The 26,093-nt window shown below is 44.6% G+C and overlaps 1 protein-coding gene across 2 annotated transcripts; it reads right to left on the minus strand.

Moving 5' to 3' along the window:
• On the minus strand, positions 1-25,886 carry LOC146198269 (retinol dehydrogenase 11-like). Of its 2 annotated transcripts, none has more exons than XM_084592579.1 (8): positions 25,870-25,886; positions 18,962-19,025; positions 18,611-18,838; positions 14,982-15,221; positions 14,390-14,482; positions 12,360-12,554; positions 3,783-3,892; positions 1-505 (listed from the first exon to the last, which is right to left on the minus strand). In XM_084592579.1, the coding sequence occupies exons 3-8, from the start codon at positions 18,804-18,806 to the stop codon at positions 287-289; spliced, it is 1,053 nt and encodes a 350-aa protein (XP_084448705.1). In that variant the 5' UTR covers positions 18,807-18,838; positions 18,962-19,025; positions 25,870-25,886; the 3' UTR covers positions 1-286. The 2 variants fall into 2 exon arrangements, with proteins under 2 accessions (XP_084448705.1, XP_084448706.1); XM_084592580.1 differs by having other exon boundaries at positions 14,982-15,253; positions 25,870-25,880.
• Positions 25,887-26,093: the final 207 nt, after the last annotated feature.

Below are 26,093 nucleotides of genomic sequence, written 5' to 3' on the forward strand. Positions count from 1 at the left end.
CCCCGCAAGCTTTCGTCACTGACTGTGCATTTAGCAATGGCCTATACGTCTGCAACAGAATGTGAGAAAAAGTGCACAAGAACGCAAGGAGACTAAAGCAACACATTCGGAAACATGACTCAGATGTTGAACATTGCACATACCGCTGTAGCCGTGAAGGAAACGCTTCCGGAGCCTTTTAAACCCGTTTGAGGGGTCATTCTGAAATATTTGTCTGGAGTTTCACAAGGACAAATACGTTTCAACACGTAGTTAACACTGCGGGGTCCGGGACAACCAGAGCCGGTCACTGCTTGCCGATGACCTTCTGCAGTTGCTCTTGGTCGAAGCCCACAAACATGGCGGACGTGTGGAATATTTGTTCAGCCAGGGTCCGATCCCTGAGTAACGGGTTGCGGTAGGCCTCGGTGGCGGGCGCACAGTCTTCGAAGTACTCGCCGGTGGTCTTATCGACGGCTGGGTCAACGGCCAGACGGATGGTCGTCTGCGCGCCTTCGAAAGCTGTCTGTTTTTGGGGAGGGAAAACAAATGCAATATTGTGTGAGCAAAGACGCAGCACGTATCTCACTCCATTGGTGCTCCTTAACCGCGATGGGACAGGAATAAGTACAAATAGCAAATAAAAGGAGGGCGAGGAGCCGCCCTTCTGTTTTTCAGATTAATGCAAATGCGGCGTAGCCACTTGCGGAAATATGGGAAATACGGACACCGAGATGGGAATTAGAGTCTACTACCAGAAGGCCTTTACCCTAGGCCGTGCGCGTTCTCCCTAAGCCAACACCGCTTTGTAAAAGGAAAAACAGAAACAAGCAGCGCTTCAGCAGATAGTCTAGGAAGGGGCTGCGTATCGTAAGCTTCATCGGTCACGACAAGAACCTTGGTAAGCGCCAAGTGGTTTCCCAGCAACATAGCCCCTAAACGTATGGCCATAATACATTGGCGATCACTGGATGACTTTCAAGGTTGGATGGCGTCGACCCCATCCAATTTGATTTAACAGTAGATTGGATTTATTCCGCTCGCACGGTGGCTCATCCTTCCTCACGTGTCGAAATTTGAAGAACCTGGCGCCTATAGCGGGAGGCTACTGCTTGATGAGCTTATACAAGACAATAGTTCTATCTTTCACGGGTGGCTTAGAGCCCGATTACCTGGACTTTAGGGTTCATTCACTCTTTGTGCATTCTGTTCCTTAGAGGCTATGAGCGGTTATTGGCTTCTACAAAATCGAGAAGACCTCTGCATTTTTCCTGTGACATCTGCTGCTTACCTTTCAAAGCACTGTAAGTTTAGGCAAGAATAATACTTGAGAAGTAACGGCAACCCGAAGTGGTTGTGACTTCTGGTATGTGATGACGTAGTGTTTTTGTCTCAGGCACCGGATCAGCTAAATCAATTCCAAACTGTTTATTACCATACCATCGCCGACCACATGTACAAACTCCAGGACAATGTTTGAGCGGTTTAAGTTCGCTCTATGCGATATAATATCCATTAATCCAGGCCCGTCCACTTTGAGGGTGAACACGCGAGCGCGTGGTCGTTCACATCAGAGCTTCAGTGCGCCTGACCCTACTGCGCTTTGCAGAAAAGCGGCAGCACATGCGAAGCACCACCTCCAGGTCCATCTGTGCCTGCGTAACTTTGCTGTGATGAGCGGCAATGTCGGATGCAGTAGCGCTTCGGAGAGAGCGACCACCTCCTTGCATGTTCACCCTAAAAGTGGACGATCCAATGAAGGCAGCAGCAAGCCAACAGAGCGAGAGTCTTTAGAGCATGCAGTATAACTCTGCGAAACAAAGTTTACGCCCCATGCAAAGCAACGGCCGCGCCGCTTGGTGGCGGAGTTGATAAGCAAATCTGGGAGCGGAGCCGGCCGTGTCGTCTGCTAGCCGTGCGTTTCTATGCAATTGTCGTTTCATGAATTCGTTTTGCTGCGACGCTTTCATCTCTCCCTTAACAGGTTGCCAATGCACTGTGGCACAAACTACGGAACTACGAGGCATCTCAAGCAATAATTTTTCCTCGGATAAGTGTGCGAAAGCTATTAAACACGCGTTGAAGATTGTACTTGCTCGTGCCATCTCGCCAAGCAATCCGACCGAGAGCGTACTGTTTGAGTTCACTTCGCTTTAATAAGTCGCTTGTCATCTCTTTCTTATATTTCCATATGATAACACTTGAAATAATATGGGAGTGCCATCGTGAACTATCTGACGATCGCTACCATTCGCTTGTAGGTACAAGAAACAAATTATGTTGGTTACTACATAAACCTGTAAATAAATAGTTCATTTATTTAGTGTAGTGCTGCATATTTTTGTGGCGCTTAATTTTCAAATCATGTGATATGTCCTGAGCGCAAAGTAAACACATATGATGAGCGTCAGGTACAAGATTCAATGTATTAAACACGGTGGTCCAAGCGCGTGGCACATGCATTTAATTGCCTATAAGCGGTGCTTGTTAAGAGTAGCACGTCTAAATATTTTGTTCTTTTACCTATGCGCGTAAGCTTTACAAAGCATAGGATGTATCGAAGGTTGTATGCGCTTGCTTTATCGCGTTATCACCAATTTCTGAAATATTTCTGAACTTTTATGAAATATGCCCTCACCACAATACAATCCATCGTCACGGGTAATACTGTGTGAGATACTTTAAGGGGAAGCTTAATTAAGCATCGTCTATCAAGATCAGAACGCGATTAATTGCCCCGTTCGCGTCACGAATTCAGTAGGTCGACCTTTATTCAGCACGAATTAACCAGCTTGCCTCATCGATCTATGAGCGTGTGTATATCTCGCAAAGTGAAAGCCTTGAGTTCGACTTGCACATCCACTCATAGTTGTCTCAGTTTTATTTATGCACAATTATCTTCCTTTCGTTACGGAACTTCCTCGAGAAACTTACCGTCAATATGTACATTCAAAACTGCTCCTAAATCTTCCATCGGGATTTTTTGTTCACGGCTAACGACAACGACGCACGATGACGCCGAATTTTCTGCGTTAGCGGCATCGTATTAAAGTCTTGTAAATTAAGCCGATGAAGCGATATACTTATAAGAGCGGTGCTACAGCACGAGGTATAATATCGGGATGAGGCGCGTCACCATGAGTGCGCATGAAAAAAAGCTTACAAAGCAAAGACAGGGCAAATGAAAAAGAAAAAGAGCATTCTGCTGAAGTAATTGATGAATCGATGCAGTATACCCACAATACAGGGGGGCTCAACATTGTCCCTGGTCATTTAGCGTTTGTTTGTAGGAGGCACCCGGCGCGTGTACGTATTTTTCTCCCAGATGGCTGCAACATCATTAATGTTCACACTCCTACACAAAGGGGTGCCTTAGGTTTCTGCTTCAGGCCGCCTAAAAAAATCGGAAGAAAGTGAAAAAAAAAAATAATAAATCGCTGTCGCGAACGTTGCCAATTCTTGCCGCGACGCATGAGCAGCGTCAACTCGTATCCCGGAAGGACTTTTGAAAACGACCACTAGGTGACTTTCTGTGGCGCCCCTATAGGCGGTGAACGGGGTGTTTAGAGCACTCATATGATCTGCGGTCAATGAAGAGGCATGTATGTGTGCTCACGCCATTATTCTTGTATTTAGCGTGACACAAAGTGGCTCTGGTTTTGCAAGCACTATATTATTTACAGTTAGTTGTACGCGTTATCAGTGCAGAACTGGGGACGCAGAACGCATGGGAAAACGCGGAAATACCTCCGATAACGTTTCTAATGTGCATATTATAACGAGGTACATTGAGAAGTGCTCACCTTTCCCTTGGTGTGTATCATAAGGCTGAACAATATTTTCCGCACGAATGATCCGTGGCTCGCTATCGGAGTCTGTACCAGACCGGGATGGAGGGCGTTTACCGTCACTCCTGAAAACAGACAATCGTAGGCAGCTGTAGCCGGTGTTAGTTAAAGAGTGCTTACTACGCGCTTAGCACAAGTCATGGATAAGCTGCGGACATTCCGCCACACATTAAGATTCACATGACTGCACCGAAAACGAAGAGCTGTAGGAGGCGATGCTATGGCACGACAAGAAGATGAGGGCCAGTTCAGCGCCGGTATATTGAGTATAGTCACTCGATAACTTTCAGAGTACCGCGATTCTTTTCCCCGCGACGCTACACCCCTGATTGGTCAGCATGGGTTACGTGGTGTGCCGCAGCTTGCTTTTCTTGCTCGTGTTTTTTATGGCGAAAGCCTGTCTAGGCTCATGAAACGAAAATCTGTGGGTGGGAGCTGTGCGCGTGATCTGTGCGTCGCATTTGTGCGCTGATGTGTCACTAGCAAATACCGGGCGTGTGAGGAGGAAGATTAAAATTGAAAACGATTTATACTGATAGGTAATGAATAAGAATTATAAATAGACATCGATACAGTGAATGAGTAATGCTAATTACTAATAATGATGATTATAATGACTAAACATGACTTGTAATGACCAATATGTCAAATTAGACTTGTAATGACGGCAATTAGTTGGAAATGAGTAAAAATGTCTAGCTATGAGTGGTAATGACTAGGTATGACTCATCGTGACTACGAAATGACCAATATGTCAAATGACGACTTGAAATGACTGCAACTTAGCGGAAACGAGTAAACATTTTTAGCAATAAATAATAATGATTATAAGGACTAGACATGACTTATCACGACTACGAAACGACCAATATGCCAAACAGTGACTTGGGGGTAAGCCTTCGCCGTTCTCTTCTTAAGTGACCTCGAAGAGATCGTCTAGTTTTTTTTCTTCTCGGATTTTTTTTTTTTTTTTTAATTTCTTCGCGGCAGAATTCCGGGCTGCTGTGCCTTCGGCTGCAGCAATGGACTGAGTCCACAAAGATTTTTCTCTGTCGCGAAGGGAAAAATCAACAAAGAAAGACGTCTTGCCGGAATCCATAGAATCTACTAGGATAAGTTCGTGGTGACCTGCACAAAATTAGTTGTTAATTGAAGATGTGTGTTGACATGTGAATCGGCACCAAGTTATCAATGCATGCGCACACATATTAACGTTCCTACGGATTTGTGGAAGCTCATTAAAATGGTCAAATTTAGGCTAAAGAGACCACGTAAAAATAGTGCACGCTAAACAAGACCGTGATGGAGACGTTGCGTGCTCGAACGACACAGCAAAAAGTGCGTTTGTGCTTTTTCTCACCTTCGAAGCATGAAATGTGGCACTCGATTGTTCGTGTTCCTTGGCGCTATGGTCACAACCTAACAGATAATCTTAAGATGAGCAAGTGCCAGGCTACTTAGTAAAATAAACTCTTTCTTTGTTGAAGTGTTTGTTTCTTGAAACAGACAGTATTACCTTCTGGTGAGGGTACAGGGTAGGCATTTAAAGTGACATTCTTAAAATAAGAAGGTTTCCTTTTTCGTCACACAACTAATATGGCCGTTCGGATTTTCGATTTTCTCAAGCCATTGAAGTAGCAAACAACGACTATCATATTGTATATATTTATTTATTTATTTACAAATACTGTCAATCCCCGGTGGGATTTTTACACGCATATATTTTCATTAGGAAGTTGCTGTTTGCCATTCAGCATCCAGCGCTTTCTTTAAAATTATATCAGGATGTATCATTTCCGCAGCCCGGGTTTCCAGCCCGGGCTTCCAGCATTCACAAGCTTGACTTTTATTTACAGTCACTGGTAGACTGAAACCGGCTTTTAGCTTATGATATTCCGCAAGCGAGTTAATGTGGTTTAGAGACATCAATAACACGCTGTCAATTTCATGGTAATATTGCTATTCAGATGGCAACATATGGGCTTGATATAAAAACGATGTAGTGTCTCATTGGTAGTGTTTACCTCTGAGAACAACCCTAATCCTAAGAGGAATTTGGCTGCTCATGTAGTAGCTTGTCCTAAACATATACTGTGTCAGTATAAAGTACATTTCATAATTGCGCATAACATGAGACCTCGGCTAGATACTCGTTGCATCTGATCGAGGTAAATGTAGGATATTAATGTGTACATTTCACTTCTAAACAATTTGCCATGAAAACATTTTTAGGCCCACTGCAACTTGCAAGACATAAAAATGTACAGCCTACACTCACAGTCTTCGCCAGCCCGCGTCCTCTTTAATTGCATCAATAAACATGTTTCACAAGCAAGCACGAGTGAGTTTACTTCAATGTGCTCGCGCGCATGTGCGGCAACGTACAGTTGGCATCTGCATCGCCATCGAGAATCACTCGATGTGCTCATTTATGGTGGTAATCTAGAAAGGCAAGGAAGTGTGAAGGATTAAAATACCACGATAATCACAACAGAATAGCAAGGGGTCGAATTAATCGATAAAGCGCTTTGGAAGGACTGGAATGATCCACATGAAGACCGCTGATCAGCCTTCCATACAAGCTCCTTTTTCTACCTCTGTTCGCTTCCTCAGGTGTAGGGTGGCCTACTGGGCATCACCTATAGTTAACCTCTCTGCCTTTCTCTTCTATTCTCTCTCCCTCCATACAAGCTCACCATTCACAGTTCGCAAATTCTACAGTTTCTAAAAGTAGCAAATGTCCATGTTGCATTCAAAATTTCCCTTGCGTTTGACTTGCATATAACCGCGCCAGAGGCGTGTTTCAAGTAGTTGGAAGCATCATGGCCGCGCTAGTCATAGTTTCCAGCACGCGATGGGACCTTCGTGGTACTCTGAAAATTATCCGGTGACAAATTTTGAAAGCGCTGTAGCGCCATCTGCAGGTGCTTCAGCGAAACTACGGCTTTGGACTGTCAAACGGGACGGCCACGGATATCCTTAGCGCTTGCACTTTGACGCTTCATTGAAGTTTTCGTTACATGGCTGCTGGTAAATTTGTGGAAAGTGAATTCCAGCCTCACGGCGAAGTTGTTCTCCACATCGCGCGATGGCAATGGCGAGCACAGCGTGCACAAGTGGAGCCAATGGTACGGGTAAGTTCATGGTATCATTTTATGCAAAACTACCACCCCTCTGTCTTTTCTAATTTGATTGGCACGCGCAATAATATACCATGTACAAGCAAAAGCCGTTGCAGTACGCTATAGATTGTACCTTCGCGTGATGTTAGGAAATATTTTGCTGAGCCCGTACCTCACAAACAGGTGGCAAGTCACAAGTGTGAGTAAACATGCCACATTTGCGCTGATTACCTGGTGCCTCCGTTTTTGTTTCAGCAGGGCAGCAGTAGGAATTAGCATTAGATGAGCCGGGCTGGAGCTACAAGTAAGTGTTTTCTTCTCTCTCTTTTTTTTTTTTTTTTTTTACAACCGTCGCCGACGTGGCATGCAGTTCTGTTATAATAAGTAACACCTAAAAATCACGCGAAATTTCTTAACTAGTTTGTTTTGCTTATCATAATAATGCCATGCTAACGATGCTTCTTAAAAAAAAAAAACACTTTTTCGTACCCCAGCCCGGCTGATCTGATGGCAATTCTTTCTTCTGCCCTGCTGAAACAAAAACGAAGACATCGGGTATTCAGCTCAAATGTGACGTATTTACTCGCACTTCTGTCATGCCGCCAGTTTGTGAGGTGCCCGCTACGAGAGATTCTTGCTAACACCAGGTAAAGGTAAAATGCATTCGGACTGCAAGCGTTTTACCAGTACATATCTATTATAGGAAAAGTCGCAGTCGCAGTGTTTGTGTATACAAAAATATAATGCGAACCATTCGCTCCTGTTGTGGATGCAGCGTTAATTTGCCCTTGTCATAGCGAAATCTGCGGAACTGTCTTACCGTATGGCTTACATTCACTTGCCAGAATTTTATCAGCAGCGAGTCTCGAAAACATCAAGGGAACTTAAAAGCGCGAGTGCTGCACCTACCCGCAGCCGCCTCTTTTGGCAGTCCAGAGCCGTCGTTTTGCTACAGTGCCTATAGATGGCGTTACAGCATTCTAAAAATGGCGGCGTTAGCGGCGTTAAATTTACCCGCCCCATGTTTTGGTCTATAGGAGGTATTCATGTGACGTCATCGGCACGGGGCGCTAGCGGTCGGCGCGGAATTCGCCATATGCGTGGTCGTGTGTGCGGGCGCCGCAACCAGCCGCAGTGTTGGGACCCGTGGTGTGCACCTTTCCCGTCTTATCGGAATTTATGCGTGCGCCATCAAAACCATGCAAGTGTATGGATACACCCGTGGTATTCGTGGAACAAGAAAAACGACGACCTCGAAAAAACGTCCGACTTTGAAAACATCGGCTCCTACAACTGCGGTAACTTCATCGTGATATGCGGCGCGCGCACTACAAGACCGCTGCTTTGCGTTGAATTCCCCGATATCGGGGCCTCCGTTGTGAACTGCGGTCTTAAGTTTTGCAACATGGTGAAAAAATTAAAACGTACAAATCTATGAAAGCGTTTAAATTTTTTTGGCAAGCGAGAGAGACCAAGAGCCGCACATGCGTGAGGGCGTCAATGGCCGGCATGCCATTTTTAGAGGCGAGTAAATTGCGACATGTCTGTTAGCTTAGCTAGCACTGTCACCTCTGCCGACTTGCAAGTGACATGTTACAACTGTATCAAGTGTTATCGCTGTACATCGCGTTGCTGCGAACTTAAGCTCCATGCGTTATGTGCATTTCAAGCAGAGCTACGTTGTCGAGACTAAATTTGTAAAACATGCTCGCTGGGTGTGCCGTTTATGCTGCGAGCGTGTGACAGTATTTGCTCGGCCTTCTGTTGCCCAAATCAAGCAACTGTATTTCTTCGTTTTACTGTTGGAACAATGCCTGTGCAAGCTTCGATCGGTAGTTTTCGGACTACCCCCGCTAGAAATGTCCCTATCGCGACCATGCCGGCTTTGGGATTGGTGCAGTTAAGATGTGGTCTGCCTCAGTGGCAGTTAACAACGTATTTAATAAGCTTCAAGTCGTGTTGCACGATATGGGCAGCCGGCCACTTCTGCTGTCGAGCTTGTTGCACGGGTGAATGCCTAGTTTCAACTCCGAACAGGCAGCGTTATGTTCCGAGGCACGAAAATACCGCTGCAGACTTCATGCGCATAAAGTGCTGCACAACGAAAAGAGGATGCGTAAGTATATAATAACATTATAAAACTTTACGGACCGCTTCATATATACCGCGGGAACCTGAGAGCGAACCTGATACTACGCGAGCCGACGCGCGCCAATGCCACCGGCGACCTTCGACGTGGCAGGCCGAGGCGTGACGATGCTCGCGCCATCTGGTAGTACAGCCTCAGTGAATACTTCCTAGGAGGACATGAAAAACACGACGATTGCTAACAACCTTTAATTATATGCTACGAACTCACACCTTATGTTATGAACTTTACATGTTACGAGACTTCACTTTGTCTAGTGTTAAAAATCGCTTATTTGTCGAGAGGGCGACGACGTTACAAGTATACGCGACACATGGCCAAGCGGGCACATCTCTGGCAGGTGACATTTCACAGGTGAGCGACATAGCCATGATCTGACTGGTCATTGGAATGCGTGACGTCATATGAGACCACTTGACATGGCCAAGTCGGCAGTTGCATTCATCACGTGACGGGAAGGAGCGCGATGGCGTGCGGCGATAGTTCGCAAGCATAACACAGAGGACGGAACTTGCTAGTCCTTGCCGAACCAAGACGCCTGCATCGATCCAACCTCTCTGAATGGACACTGAGGAGAAACTGACATCGGCTTATATCCATAGGAGCAGGGTTCTTAAACTGAATTAAGCGGAACCCAGGAGTTTCACGAGCTGCTTTTCGGAATTCCACGAGCTCCCACTCAAATTCACTCCCCCCCCCCCCCCCCCCTTCCTATTTTTTTCTTACTACGTGCGGATCACTGAAAAACACTACAGAGCGTTAGTTTTTCTTAACATAACTCCTTCCTATGAGCAGGGTGTGGCAGAAAACCAAATAAAACCGGACGAACCATCACGTGATTTCATGCGCAGTTCATCCAGTCAGCCACCGACCTTGGTCGAGCGCGTGGATGAGATGGAAAGGTTGTCTTGTGGCGGTAGTTTTCTGCGTGATTGTCTTGGATTTAAAAGTATTCGCATGAGTGAGAGGCGGCGACTAAAATAAGGCTTCTGACAAGAGCAAGAAAACAAGTGCTTACAAAACGTGAACAATATAAAAAAAAATAAACAGAGGGTACAGGTTGCGTCTATATACAGGGAACGTTGCACGAGTTTTAAAGGGCGTTGTTGGGAGGAGGGGGGGGGGGGGGGTTCATAGGCATATACTGATGACTGTTAAATTTTATGAGGCAAAAATGTTTCATAACCCCTGCAAAAAAATACCAGCTCCTTACTGCAATATATATATATATATATATATATATATATATATATATATATATATATATATATATATATATATATATATATATATATATATATATATATATATATTGTGTTTAATTATCTTGTGTTTAATTATCTTTCCCCTAAGCAGATTGCATTACTCATTTCTGTGATTATCCAAGTAAAAATAAAAAAAAGACATAAAACACAATCAACAATGCTTTCCTTGGCCTCGCCGACTGTTGGCTTCTTTCCTTCATATATATATATATATATATATATATATATATATATATATATATATATATAAAAGGCCGTACATACTGAAAATATTGCGCTCATGAGTTAGAAAACCACAAATACCGAATTTTAGGTATCACTGCTCCAGGCTCGCAAGTACAAGTGCCTTGTCAAACAGCGCATCTCAGAACCTGACAAATGTCCGTGAATACTATGCGACTGGATAACATAGGAAGTTTTATTTAGAAACTGCTAGGGAAATTTTATCACACATATGGAAAACACAAGGAAGCCAACCTAAATGTTGTAAGCCAAATGAAATCTATATTAGGCTTGGCTCCAATCGGCCAGCTCTGTTTTGGTTCCAGCTCTTACCCGCGTGGATTCTTTATCGGCAAGTCTAAATTTAAAGCTGTGGTGAAGTAGAGGAAATACAGACGTTCATCGGACGAACGCCTGCCTTCGGACGCTTGCCTCGGCAAGCGTCTCACTAATGAAAAATCTGGTATAAAGTTTACACAGGACAGGGTATCGCTTTATTATGCACGATTGACCCATATTGTTCGGATGCTTCGATTGGTAAGAGAAAATAGGGTTGAAAAAAATCTGCACCTGTAAATACCATTGCTGCGCTAGAAAAAAATACAAAAAAATTGGAAACTAACTTTATAGAATTTGATGAACCACTTGCCTGCGGAGCCGCACTACTGTTCGTTAGCCGCTAAGGCAGGTAGAGGACTTTTTACAGTGAATACCAATACCAGTGAATACCATTTTGTGCAAAGTGTGCATTTCAATGTCATGTATTTTTCTTTCTTTTATTGCTGTTGTTAATCTGATGTTCCTAGCAAGTGCATAATTACGCGATGTTGTGTTTGAGTGTGTGTGACCTAAAAGCATTGTGAACTGTGTTTTGTGCATAAGTGCCTATTTGTTTTTGTCTTCCACCTATGCCAAGACAGGGGCAGGAACCTTGTCAAGCCACTAGTACAGTAACTTTTTGTTCCTGCCTTAGTATTTTTTTTACAAGATACTGAATAAAGGATTTGGATAAAATACACAGCATTATTACGGATTGGCTAGAATAACTGTGATTTTTAACGAATTCATACTTTTTAGAAACTTAGATTTCGTGGTCCTCGTAGCTATAACTATTTTCTATGCAAGCCTGCCTAATATTTTTGCTTGTTATTAGAAAGGGGCACCGATGTCCCTTGTGTTTAAACGCAACGAATTTTGCAAGACTATTAACTCTGATTTCATTGTTTCAGATCACGATATTGTTTTTTAGCCGTAGAGAGCTATCTGGACAATAAATTCGTGGCGCAAGCGTTATTTACCTTCATATGGAACTTTTGGAGTACTGACCCCAATCATTCACTTTATACTAGAGCTTTTAAAGCTGTAAGCACTTAAGAGGGCGTTGAACCAAGGACAGCTTGGTTAGTCATGTTAAAAGCTACAGCACCGAAGGAAACCGGACAAGTTGCGCCATACCCGTCGTGTTTTCTCCTTTTAGTGCGAAAGCGTTTCCTGTCTCATGAAAGGCGCGGACACGAGTTGTGGACTGAGCGCGTCCGCACTAACTGTCAATAGAAAAAAAAAATATTGAGCTATTAGACGCTGCCGAACAGAGATATCGAGAGTTAGTTGACTTCGATTATGAAGAACATGCACCCACCTTCGGTATTAGCGTATTTTAGCGTATTGGCGTTAGCGTATTGCTGAGCTATCCGGTCGATAACCGAACAGAGTATAATCGACTCTACATGGTTCACAATTGGTCAACACCAGGACGCACAACGCATATACACACCCACGTCTTTGAGCTTGTTGGCCAGTGCCACGGTGAAGAGGCACATGGCGAGCTTGCTGTTGGCGTACACGGACAGTGGGGTTCGCAGTGCCTGTTTCCCACGCGCCTTCTCCTCCAGCTGGGACACGTCTCCGAGGAGGTGCGAGTCGGACGCCACGTTCACCACCCTGCTCGGAGCGCTCGCCTTCAGCTTCTCTGCGAACAGGTGTGGTCGAAGGGCGCACGCTTCTTTTCAGTTTCAGTTATAAGCACGTGGAGTTTACCATCATAAATTTGTGCATGATAGGCGCCGCACTGAGTGTCGTGGATTGATTTTGACCTCCTGGGAGTGCAGGGGCATCCTTCTGCTTTTTGCCTACATCCCTAATCAGTTCATTAGGCTACCGCCGCAGCTGCTCAGCATTCGCGGCGATCGCTACACAGTTGGCGCTTTCTGCTAACGAAGAAGACTTAACGAAAAGTGCATTGGCAAATAAAGAGCACTTCGGGTAAGAGCAGGTCTTTATTGAGAAATAGTAGATGGCAAAAGGCGGTCCTAGTGAACAGCTCGTATGCTGCCGTTTTCTGCATATGTTTCGAATCTATTTTTCATATGTAACAGTGGTAACAAGACTACTGCGAAGGCGCGAACAATTACTCTTGGGGTTCGGGTCATTAGATGTTATTAGGTTAGCTCTCGTTTATGTTATTGTCGCACCAATATTAAGTCGCAAAGAGCTTTTAAGGAAGAAAGTTAGGATCCATCTTATCCATGACTACTGCCTTAAGTCCATCGGACTCCCCTCGTCCTTGCTTCTCAAGAAAAAAAATCATGCACGCAGTACGCCTGTTTTTAGCCTCTTATGTATGTATCTTTCTTAAATTCAAGAAGGATCTTGATGCCTTTCGATCCCATAGAAAGTCAAACAGACATAAGAGAACGACAATCCAATGGAGCACTTCTGCTTCAAAATACACAAGTCGACTTTCGACGTCGTCGGCTCAGGAACTAAGAGATTTTTTTTTTCGCCACTGCAGTGACCGTTCCTTGAAGGGTCATTCATCTCGAGTAGAGGAAACAAAATGTTTAGGCGGTCATTGATCGCCTTTTATTCACTCAGTTTGAATTTATCTGCACTCCGCTGATCCATGGCCTTATGCAGGGGGTGTGAGCAAACGGTTGATGGATGGAGGTTTTTATAGTGAAGGTATACTTTAAAGTTCACCCCGGTGGGCACAGTCTATGGCTTCTTCGCCAAAAGTAAGTCATAGGCATAACACATAGGCATAACACAACAAAAAGAAATTGCTGTCGTCATATGACAACGCCCAACAAATTACATCCCCTGCATGACAAAGAATTCCCCATTGATATTCAATAAGCCCAATCTAAAAGCTGTCATGCTATCTCCGAAAACTTCGCAGCCCTATATTTCTTCGAGTTTTTTGACAGACCTTGCTACGTATACAGGATCTCATAAAATGCGCTAACCGACTACATTACTCAGTTACTTAGCAGTGAGATGACAATATATTGTACGTTGCTACGTTTTCTTATGTTTTCAGCTCATATCTGTACTTCTTCCCTAGAAGTGCTCCCTTACAAAGAAGTTCTTTTTCAGACCGTACTCAGAACAGAGTGGGGAATGCAGAACTCATGACAGCCAGAGGAACCCGCTTTCACGGGTTTATGTTTGCTCATTATCAACCGGAGTCAATTACACTTGCAGAGGCGCATCGCATCAATCTGGCGTGCTGACTGAGTGTCTGAATCGAGATTTCCTATGAAATGCGATAAATACAGTAAACATGGACTTCGAATCGATACATGAATAGGAAAACTTGTGTGGCATTCAGTCTAAAGTTTTCTACTAAGATTGAAATTGGATTCGGAGGCAAATAGAATGAAGGTATGGGTAAATAGACGGTACCATGGCCGAATATTAGATTCAGAGAAGTGCTATGTTCAGTCATCGCGCCATTTCAGACATCATCGTAGAGTAGTTTTTCGCGTATGAGGGAGGTGAGAGAAAATGGCCGTCAATGCTTACCCAACAGCAGCAGAGTGATGAGGACAGGAGATAAGTGGTTCACCTGGAAGCACACCTCGTACCCATCTTTTGTACATGTCAGCTGGCTCGAATCTGACAGTGAGCGGGGAGAAAGACGGAGGCATACATGTGCTGTCCCATCAATAATCAATCATGCAGCCAACTTAGGACCATAGGATTCCTGAAAGTTTTACAAATTCTAGTCTAAGGCGGCCATGGACAGTTCCGGTGTTTCTTGAAAAAGAGTTCAGAATGATCCAGTCTCAAGGATATATGAACACAGATGCTGAAAACGTAAGCAGCCTAATCTTTTGCATCCAATACGCGAAGATGGGAGCAATTAGAAATTAAAAAATAAATGCGTTACAAGACGCCCAGATAAAAGCAGCTCAAAACTTGGACCAAATTTTGTGCCTCTACGCGTGACAAGGAAAGGTAAGGCATTCATTAGAAGTTTTCCTAGTCTTACCGGTGCACACTAGTGCTCCCCGCGACACAAAACCTTTCTGAGGGAACGAAATGGCGAATATGACAGAGAAGCTGCAAAACACAATGTATCCATGGACAAGCGGTGCAGTGCACGAAGGCTAACCGTTTATGAGGCCGGCATTGTTGATGAGCACGTCCAGCCTGTCTTCGGTTTTGTTGACATCGTCGCAGAAGGCTCGCACGGAATCGAATGAGTCGAGCACAAGCTTCTTGACAACAACGTGCTGTTTTGTCTCGTCGTGTATGAGCTGGGCGATGGCCTTGGCCTTGTCCACGTTGCGGCACGCCAGGATGACCCGGGCCTTGCGGCGGGCCAAGTCCTTGACCGTTTCCAGGCCGATGCCTGCGCCGGGAGGACGTCCCCAGAGGGCGCCCCTTCAAGCGATCAGTCCCCAATAAAAGGTCTCATCGCGTGAACACGAAACAAGCCTTTTAAAGCGATGCTGGCCAGAGCGTGCATCGCGGACATTCCCCTTTTAAACACTTGGCGAGTTGTTCTAGAGAGAACCATGCCGTATGAAGCGCACGTGTAAGCGCGTTCTCATTCCATAAGCATGTAAACATAACGGGAGACACTTAAGTCCTGTCTTTATGGACATGACCCGATAAAATGAATGCCTCACTTTTGCGGCTCCCCTCGCGGTTCCTCGTCCGCTTACATGGTTCTGCTTGCTTATTTCCCACTCCCTTATTGTGCCACTAACATCTATGAACACGTTGTTGGGCCGATAGCGAGCATTGAATGAGGATAGGATGAACTAGCCAAAAAGACGTACACAGAAAAAAGCACAGAATCACACAGGAAATACACTGTCTCAACCTATACTTTCAGGGACCAGTTATTTCCTGTCTGCTTCTGTGTTTTTTCCTTTGTGCGCCTTTTTGGCTGGTTTATCCTATCCTTATCTCACACATGCTTTTAAGCAGGACCAGTTCTTTCCTGTGTGCTTCTGTGTTTTTTCTGTATGCGCGTTGTTGGCTGTTTCATCCTATCCTCCTCTCACACAAGCTTATAAGCATGCAGGCCTAAGCTAGAACTTCATCCAGTTACCGGTTATAAGCGACAAGCCCACATATGTATAAAGCCCTTGCGGCTGCGTGCCTTTATCGGTATCCAAGAGAACTGTAAGCTTGATTCTTATTTTACCTTCCCACTTCAATTGAGCAACTCGAGTTGGTAGCTCCTACAGACTTGCGACAGCATGTGCTATCATTACGTATTTCACACAACCCATCGAAGAATCAGCGGCCGGCCACGCTAGCTACCAACTACCCCCCGCTAGAAACATGCCCAGGATTTTTCGCCCACAACGCCGACGCTCAAAACGCGGGATTTTCTACAGAACGGGCCATTTGACGGAATCGCGTCAAAAGCCTCTAGACAAATGAAAAATGCACAGCAGCCAATTTAGCTCACTGACGAAGGATGAAGAGGAGCCTTTGTTGCGAGAGTTACAATTGGGTTTCATGGGTCGATATAAAGTAAATTATGTTTGGAAATCCATTTGACTTTAATGCGATATCTGAAAGGTCCTGTTCAGCAGCTAAACTGGCATCGGCGTTGTGAGTAACAAATCACTGGAATAACTTAGGCAGTTGGTAGTTGGCAGGGCTGACCGGGCCATGCGCTCCCCGGTAGTATAGGTTGCGTCTTGTCAGGAGACCACATTACATGTCCGAATTTACAGGTGCTGCCAACTCGGATTTCGTCCATGAGATGCGAAGGTGAAACCGCAATACAGCCTTTCAGGACCCTTATATCTCAAGTTAGACACGCATGCCACTAAGTCACGCGGGCACGTTTGTACGGCTTCATTGAATCGCGAATTTGTGTCTTTGTGAGGTGGTCTTTAACATAACGCGGTATCATATGACTGTATGCGCATGCGCACAGGGTCCTCCACTTTTAGGGAGAACACGCGAGCACGTGGCCACGCAGTGAAGGTAAGTTGCAGGCCACGCGAAGTCCCATTTCCAGGTTCCCTAACGCCGGATCGATTTTGCTTCGATATGCTGCTGTATTGGGGGCAACGGCGCTCCGAGGAGAGCGACCACCTCTTCGCATGTTCACCATAAGAGTGGACGACCCTGTACAAGGACGAGACAATATATGCAAGAGACGCCGGCTAACGTAAGCCACTGATGCTTTTGCGCCACACGCTTAGAAGACGGATCTTGAGGGTCCCGTCAGTGTTTTAGGTTTGCACAGCTGCTTGGAGGGTAGAACTGTATTGATGGTCTGGATCCAGGTAGAACGAGAGGAAGAAGATGGCTTACCCAGATGAAGACTAGTCCACTTGTCGAAACGTCGGCTCGATCTGCGAACTGCGCGTACCGGTGCGGACAAATATAAACGTAGCATGCTATTTCTTTCTAAAAAAATTCAAGCCTCGCATAATTGAAACTGGAATCATGGTATATGCGCATACTGGTAGTAGACGCACGTGTGCCTTCACTTGGACAGATAGTTTTCCTATCTCCAAAATAGAAGGCGGGATTGTAATTTGAACGGAAAAGCTTACTTCGTTTATTTATGTCCGCACCTATACATGCGCTTTGCTGCTGCTCTCAATAAACAAATTCTTTTATTTGTGTCTCCATTATATCATTAGTAATTTCACATTCAATTCAATTCAATTTAATTCAATTTATTTTTTAGAAAGCTTCTGAAGGACTTAAGGACATGTGGCATATGCCCCAATATGTGAAGGATCACCCGGCATAGCAGTTAAGCCTCGCTTATACAAGCCGTGCGAACGAGCCTGCATGGCTCAAGGGCAGCATTGTCTTGACTCCTGGATCCAATGGACAGTCATGTGGGACTGTTAAGTCACATGCAGAACTCCATAACCAATCACTGCTCGGCCATGTGAGCTGCTGGTCAGCACCTGTCAGAAGCATGTCCGTGATTTTTCTCTTACAACGTCAGCCCACCACGGTGGCGCTGCGGTGGGCTTCTTTCATAGCCTGAGTTGCTTTGGGACGTTACCATCTCTCAAAATGCCGACAGCGCCGACGTCAGGTTTTCGGGAGATCGGTTTCATTAACGCTCTCGCGTTAATAAGCGTGAAATTTTGATGTGACCACGAATAGATAATTACAAGGCCTCATTGTAATTTAAAAGCTGTCAGACTTTACAAACGCAGGCAAATTACCGCTGGAACTTTTGATAGTAAAATTACGACATACTTGCTGAAATAATACAGGTGCAAAACTTATTATATTGTTGCAGAATACAATGCTGGGCAATATGCCTCAGTAAGGACACGTGTCGAAAGCGCAGGACGGCCAACGTATGTCAGGCGTTAGAGTCCCCCTGACAGCGACGTGAGCGAACACGAGCCTATATAATATGTACCGTTGTGCACGGCGCATATAGTTAAAAGATTGCAGGCCTAGCTCTTCAGAGAAGAAAAAAGAAAGGCGGAGTTCTCCAAGTTCTCCGAGTGACAGTTGTTAGCATTAGGCAGAAGACAACTAGAGGGATGGTGCAGTCTAGGTTCCCTTGTTTTGCTTACCGGCTACTTTCAGCTCTGCTAACGAAACTTAGGCGGCAAAGGCACCGCACTGACTATGCGAACAGCCACTACGAATAATGAAGCGGCATTGTATTCAATAATGATGTATCTTTCTTCCGTAAAAACGTACTTATAAACGGTCTGGCATCTTCTCGAGAGATAATGCGGACAAATGAAGGCATGTTGTAGTAAGCGGGTCTCTTTATAAGCTCACCTGATGTGGCGCCTGTTACGATGACGGTCTTTCCTTCCATAGAGATCGCCGAGAGGTACATTGCGGGTCGATCGAACAGATGGCCCAAGGCCAAGGCAGGAATCCTGGCGAAGAAGGCCCATTCTGCGATTATGGCCCGCAGTCGGCCCAGCAGTGTGCTCTCTTGAGGCCCCGCGCTGCTCCGTACGGCGTCCATGCTTGCGGCGAGTCGCGCCTCACTGCTGTCCCCTGCTGGGTAATTGTTCCGGAAGGCGAACAACTCCCTTGTGCGACACACATACACAAACACACGCGTAGGCACACACGTGCGCTGTAAGAAAACTCATGTTTAATGAAAAAAGCGAAGCTCACGGTCAGGACTTGATTTGTTGAGTGTGTTCTTTGTTCTCGCTGCGAGCCTTCATTTGGCTGACGTCTGAAAGCGAAATAATTTATTGTGCCAGTCAAGACTTCCTTTGTAGTGTGCTCATCAGAACACTACGCCCGTTAGCATTGAGCGCAGACGAGTACCTGTCGAGGTTTGGCTGGTTCGTATGATTGTAACACTTTATTCAGAACTGTCATCAGCCATACGATCAATTAAAAGAGAAAACGCATTCGTATCTTTCATTCGACCGATCCCTTTCAAATTTCTGTGCACACTTCAGATCTTTAAACAACGTTTCTTGATGGGTAAACTGTGCGCAATATCTTTAGACATTCTTAAGAAAACTGGCAGGAAAACTGTGAATTTGAAACGCTGATGTTTGATCGTTAGTTGTGTCTCAGCAAATACTTTTTTTTTTTCCACAGACCTGTTGGTTTTTCTTTCTCGCACAAAATCGCACACCGTCAGAAGTTATTCTCGAGTCGCTCAGGACTCCAGAGATGCTCCCAGGGGAGCTTCCTTTCGAATGATCGTTTACAGCACTGGCAGCCAACCAGTGCATTTCTTTAGACACGTTGGTTGGAACGCGCTATCTTGAACCCCTGTGTGATGAATCGCTTTTGCGAACTGAAGTGTTCAAAAATGTGTTCGTCACCGAAAGGATGCAGCGAGCTTTGCCGAGGTTCTTCCAAGAGCACACGCTTAAGTAGGAACGCCGAGCGCCGGCCGAGGCAACCAACCAAAAGCCATTAGGCTTCCTGTTCCTTCCATTCTTTTCTTTATCTCCCAAGAGTGGAGAGGAGGACTCAACTATATTCCCCTCCTCTATAGTTTTGCAGGTGGAAGGGGTCGCTGCGGCCGCCGATAAAGACGGCGAGAATTTTAAGAGGGTGCCAATAAGAGCTAAGAAAGGAGCCTTCTAAATAATAATAATAATAATAATAATAATAATAATAATAATAATAATAATAATAATAATAATAATAATAATAATAATAATAATAATAATAATAATAATAATAATAATAATAATAATAATAATAATAATAATAATAATAATTGGTTCACAGGAAGGGAAATGCACAGTATCTGTCACACTTGTTTCTGTGGGCACCTGAACTTTGCCGTAAGGGAAAGAAGGAAGGTTGGATTGAAAGCGGAAAGAGAGAAAAATGAGCCGTAGTGGAGGGCTCATGGAGTAATTTCGACTACTACCTGGTGATCGCACAGCGCATGGAAGTCTATCCGTTTGGACTCCTCAGCCTTCTTTTATTTCTACTCATTAAATGCTCTGAAGTTTGTCATTTTTATTTTTTTGGCAGGATGAGAACATAATAATTATTGATTATAACATTGATATTGCCTTGAAACTTCAGTATCGTTATAAATTGGTTTTACTTTACAGTGATTTGATAATAAACCACTTCAATGATTTCAGCGCCGCGATATATCCCCTTAAGACATGTTGCGGGCAGCACGAAATAAAAATTTGGCTGTAATTTCTCTCACGCGAAGTAAATCCGGCTACAGTGCACCGCAAAGGCTAGCATTTAGGCGCTGAGTCATTTTTTAAATGAATCTATATTACCGTTTTTCATCTTATCGCAACTATAGCATTACGAAGAAATTTCAACCTACAATAATGAGTCAAAATTTCTTCACAGCTTCTTTATGCACGGGCTCGAACCCTGTGCGGGTCCGCCACTTCAATCCTATGCCCAGTCCAGGCCGACGACTCAAACCCCGGTCATGGCCCCCAAGCTCGGCGAAACAGCACATTTCCCGCCCAGAGTCAGTCGCAGCTCCTTCTTGTGGATTCCTGCTTGGATTTCAATTCAGGAATCAAGCCTTGGCACCGTTTACGGGTTGCCATCACTTCAGTGGAGTAAGCAAACTACTTGTGTGCATATTCGTGAACACCCTTCTGCAGGAAGCTGGGCTACGGAACCCTTTAGCGCGCAACTGCCGATGTTTCGGACAATGTGCTCTTTGATTCCCTGCTTTTATTTCTACGCATGAGCGCAAACTGTGACACTTACTGCCGGCTATGAAATTTAGTTTTGCGTGCTCGAGCTCTTCGAAACAAGTTCGCTCACGCCTGCATATGTTGCAACGTGGACTCGGGGTCGCGTCCTTTGAAGCGCGGCGGCGAAAGTTGTAAATGTGTGATCCCACTTTCACTTGCGAGCAATCAAATTTTAAGGCTTGAAATGGGGGAAGAGAAATTTACCAATGGTTTCTCGCGAGTGAATCTACCGTTCACCGCAGAGGTAACCCTGCCTGCCTGGCCACTCGATGTATAATTTTTGCCTGCTAGCTCGTATACTCTCTAAAATAGTCGTCTGTGGTCTCTTCGGTCAATCCTTCACTCCGATGTTCATTTTCCGCACCGTGAAACAGCAGTATTTAAAATAAACAAGCGCAAGCTGGAAAAAATAAAAATCTACAGGAGTGCACATAAGTCTGCTTACGTGTCGAAATGCGAAAGCACTGTGAGCTCGGTGCCTATAGTTCCGTTATACGTTCTGCGTTTCGTTGCTCAGTACCGTTGCGTAGTTGCTGTTTCTATTGGTCATATTCGGGTGAAATCATTTTCTCAAGAGACCAAATTTCGGAGGTGACCCACCGAAATTTTGAAGTTACTATTGAGTCGGCCATACTCAAATTAGGTTAGACACCAATTTTGGTTCAATTCGGACTACCTAAACTTTCGGTGGGTCCAGGGAGACACACATTTCGGGGGTGGGCCTCCGAAATTTGAAGGTTACCAATGAAACGGCCATCCTCGAGTTAGGTTTGCCATCAATTTGGTCAAATTATTGAGATTACTTTTTGAGGTTCCAGGGGGCCAAATTTTGGTGCTGGCGCATTGAAATTTGGAGGTTACGTTGGAGTTGGCCATACAGTAATTAGATTAAATAATTAGATAACAAATTTGGTGCTATGATATTATATACCCGTGAGATATTTTATTGACAATTCGTGCGGACAGGCTTTGATGACAGGCTCTGTCCACACACTACCGACACATTTTGCCGAGGCGCTCTGATGACGGCAGAAAATGTTTCCGCATTTAAACGTATACCGAACACAATAAAATGCTGCGCTTTAATTTCTTCTTGGTTATAGTACGAGGTACAATTTTTCGAGCGTTGCGGGAGCATCACGGCCACAATTACATTAGTAAGCCACGATTATAACATTAATTAGTCGTTTACTTAAAAGAAAACGAAACTAAAACGGCAGAGTCCTTACATGAAAGATTGCGCCGTTTCTAGAACCTAAAGCAGCCGTCTCTTCTGGCTGCTAGCAGTGGGGAAGCCATGATATGATACCTCCTGGCTTTTTCATCTAACTCACGGACAGGTAGGCTTATATTAGTGCTGCCGAGCTTTCTTTTCGGCATGGTACACAGGGGACGACACCTGAATGTGCTTGCTACAGCAGCACCTGAATGCTGTTGAAGGGATACGTAGCAACTGCTATGCGGCGTAAATGGAGTGAAAATCGCCATTATTTTCATAAGAAAATATTCACCGCGTCTGAATGCGGTGACGAAGCTCTCGCAAATGAGCAAGCAAATGGTTCCGTACACTATCGATCCTTCTTTTTACTATGCATTATGCTATTGATTTTTAATATTGCTTCATATCACAATTTTTATTTCAATAATAATATTCTTTAAGTTGCCTATCGAAATCTATTACCATGGGAGGTCCCACCTGCGGTATTGTACCATGGGACCTCTCGCTGTATATTCCTGTATGTTGTTATTTTATTTGAAAATAAACTTTCAACTTCAACTTCAACTACTTGGCCTATTTCATAACTAATTGGCTTTGAATTCATGGAAATTTTTAATATTTTTCAGCCTGGTTTCTCTGCATTGCGTTTATCCCCAAAATATCCATGACATGGCAGGAATGGCTTGCAATTGAGGGTGAGTGGAAGGAAAGCAAGGCACGCGCGAGCTCCTACTAGTGCACAAAACCTCACTGCAGTCTAATATTACCATAAGTGCGAAAACGTTCTAATGGCTGCAGATGCAATCTTTCCAGTCAAACTGCTGTGTATATATCGCTTACACTGGTCCGCAGGGGTACATTTTATAGAAATGCTTGTTCTAGGAGCTTGCTTTTTTATTGTGTGAAGCTTCTATGTTTCTTCCAACCCGATGAGTACGGTAAATCTCCAGGTTATTTTTTTTTTTTATGGTTACCCTGACAGGTTCTGCAAGCAATTAAAAAAATAATGTTTACTTCCTTTTTTAGAAACAGAAAGGCGACGTACCTTAAGCGACTTTTTCTGCTTACGTAAAAAAAGGCAGCATATATTTCTTAACTAAGTAACTTTTTAAGAGTGCTGAAGAAAGCAATTTTTTCCTGGGTGCCCTACGCGTTGCAGTGTTATACGTATTAAGGCTTTAGTTGGTTGGGTGTGCGTTTGTCGCCGAACTTCTTGGAACGTGCAGCAGTCTTGATTTGGAGGAGAATTCACGACGTTTCCTTCCCTGTTCGCTGAGTGCACGAAATGTGCACTTTCCTCGTCCTTCAAGGCTGCAGAGGTAGTATATAGCCAGAGGAGAAATCTCTGAAGGTGTTTTTAGCCCTATGCGTACTTATTCACTCGTATCTGACACAAGAGACGACGTAAACAGACGAAAGGAAGGTGCTCGGAAAACGCTCGTCACACAAACAGCTCCAGAGCGAGCTGAGAGAGATGATCGCAGCGTTCACGACAGGGCTTGCGTGACTGTGCTCAAGAACAGCGGATGTTTCACCTGTTTGAATTTACAAGGAAGGAAAAACGCTCCATTTGAGCCACACGTATACCTAGGAAGGCTTTTGGCTTCGTATTAAGCTATATTCGCTTTAACAAGAGCAGGGAAAATACGCGAAAGTTTCTTATATGCTTAAACTGTGGCGCTACCTAAGATGCTTCATGATATGCTTCATTTGTAGATTAGAGCAACTGTAGATTAGCATGTGCTAAAAAATAGTATGAATAATTTGGTGAGCATAAGCATGTGAGCTTGATTTCGACTCTCTTCGACGTGAAACTCTACATATCATGCAGTTTCTTTTTGCCCGGTTTTGATTCCTGAAGCATTATTTCAAGCTCTGTTTGCAAAAACATTCATTTCATTGAGTTTGCTTTGAATTTAGCAGAAAAGAATAAGAACGTCTTGTTGCCTTCAACGAGGGTCACTGCGATGCTTCCTGCTTCTTCAAGAGAATGAAGTATGTGTGAATAGCAGGCTACTGTCACAAACGCTGTCGAGACAGCCTCATCCCTCCGTTGTTCGGCGACGGAGAAATATGCGATATAGAATTCGTTCTACTTGACTGCACCATCCTAAAGTAACGATTAGCAGCATAATGGTAGACCTCGATGGGACACAAAACCGTAGGATAATAGTAGTCATGTTTCGTCCTGTGTGCGTCTTTAAACTTACTTAAACAATCGCGCTAAAAACCACACGAAAACACACAGAGGGAAGGAGTCTTGCAGCGCCTGTGTCCGCCCATTTTTCCGTGTGTTTTCGTGTGATTTTTAGCGCTGTTCTGTAAGTATGCCGTACCAAATAACCCGGCACCTTACACTCACGGCTTTAGCATCAAATGAACTTACGAAAACAGTATGCCAACTACTCCAACTAAGCAACGGCGTATCTCTTCGTTATCGGCGCCTTTTGGGTTCACCCCTTCCACCGATCTCCTCATACCCTATGCAGTATCGCCGAATGCTGCTCGAGCAGGTAGACATGTCTAAACAGAATCTAAACTATGAGGCTTGAGCTGCCAAAGAAGGCTCGCACAGGTTGACATGGCGCATTTTGACCCATACATCATCAGTATTGGGCTCATTTTTTGTTTGGATTAGGATCTGTTTTGCAAAGCTTAGGGCGGCACTGATTCACTTTTGTTATTCTGGTTTTCATAAAAGAGCCATTTGCTTGCCATTACAATGCAATTAGACTTAGTTTCAGTTTCTAAATTGCCCCGTTTGGAAAAACAAAGAAGCTCGTCTATTTTAGCTCGGGTTGTTGCTAATGTACAGACGGCAATAGCAGCAAAAAGCTGAATCGAAATTGTGATTGTTACGCGCTAGGTTTCGGTTGAAGTGCTCCATATAGGTACCAACGAAAATCTCGTAGATTCGATTAGTGTGGAGGCCTTGAAACTGGTTACAGCTTCGTGACACAGTTAACACGAAAGTTGTCAGCGTAATTTTTGTCGTCACACATATTAGGGCATCGAGTAATAAAGCTATCTTTACAACTTGCCGCAATAACTTCTTGGGGTTGGGCAAGTTTTCGCAAGCTTGTAATATATTATTGCCAGGGCGGATATGTGGCGTCAAATGCAACGTGGCAGTTAAATGCAAGATTTGTTGCGCGTTAAAAGGTATTTGACCATGTGCTTTCATATTTTCGCATTTAACACTATTCGAGCTAAGGCTGTTTTCTTTGCGCATAACGAGTTGAAATTACAATTTTCCTTTCCCTCAGCGCTACGGCTACTTTCACCTTCGAAATTCTCGCATAGATTCCCTAACGAACGTGCGTAGGTTCCTTGACAAACAGGCGCCTGATTTACTCATCCACCTCGACACGAGTCACAGGTTCAGCTTCCGCTTTAACTCCATAAGCGGGTGACTCATATATGCCATAGCGTACCCTGAAGCTTGATTTGTAATACAACTCATTTGCTGAGCTAGACCCTTTCATTACATTTGCACTCCTACCATTCTGAGATATGAAAGGAAGACCTTTCCTGAGGCAGGGAGATGAAAAAATATAACCATTAAAGTAACGGAGTCGCAGTAACGAGCATCTCACACCCATCGGCAAATCGTGCGCTCTGCTCCTAAAGCGGCGAAGGTAGCTTACCGTTGCTGCCGATGCGGGGCGACAAATGAAGGCTGGAAGCGACGCGGTTAGGAGGCCGTTTATTGCACACTCATTGGGAAGGGAGTCAGTCGGCGTCCTTGGCGTATTTCAAGGGCACAGGGGGGGGGGGGGGGGGGGGGGTTGAAGGAGGATGTCGTCTCGAGTCTCATTGAGTCGATCCTTGCCGGCAGAGCGAGACTTCCGACGCATCGAGAGCTGTCCAC

The sequence above is a fragment of the Amblyomma maculatum genome, chromosome 2 (assembly GCF_055883805.1).
Source record: "Amblyomma maculatum isolate TAMU_Amacu chromosome 2, ASM5588380v1, whole genome shotgun sequence".
NCBI classification, from domain to species: domain Eukaryota; kingdom Metazoa; phylum Arthropoda; class Arachnida; order Ixodida; family Ixodidae; genus Amblyomma; species Amblyomma maculatum.

Coding starts and splice junctions, on each gene's coding strand:
- LOC146198269 (XM_084592579.1), bottom strand. CDS start 18,806: ATGGACGCCGTACGGAGCAGCGCGGGGCCTCAAGAGAGCACACTGCTG. Junction 15,222..18,610: donor CGTAACAGGCGCCACATCAG/GTGAGCTTATAA, acceptor CTCCCGGCGCAG/GCATCGGCCTGGAAACGGTC. Junction 3,893..12,359: donor CAACAAGCTCAAAGACGTGG/GTGTGTATATGC, acceptor GTCTGTTTTCAG/GAGTGACGGTAAACGCCCTC.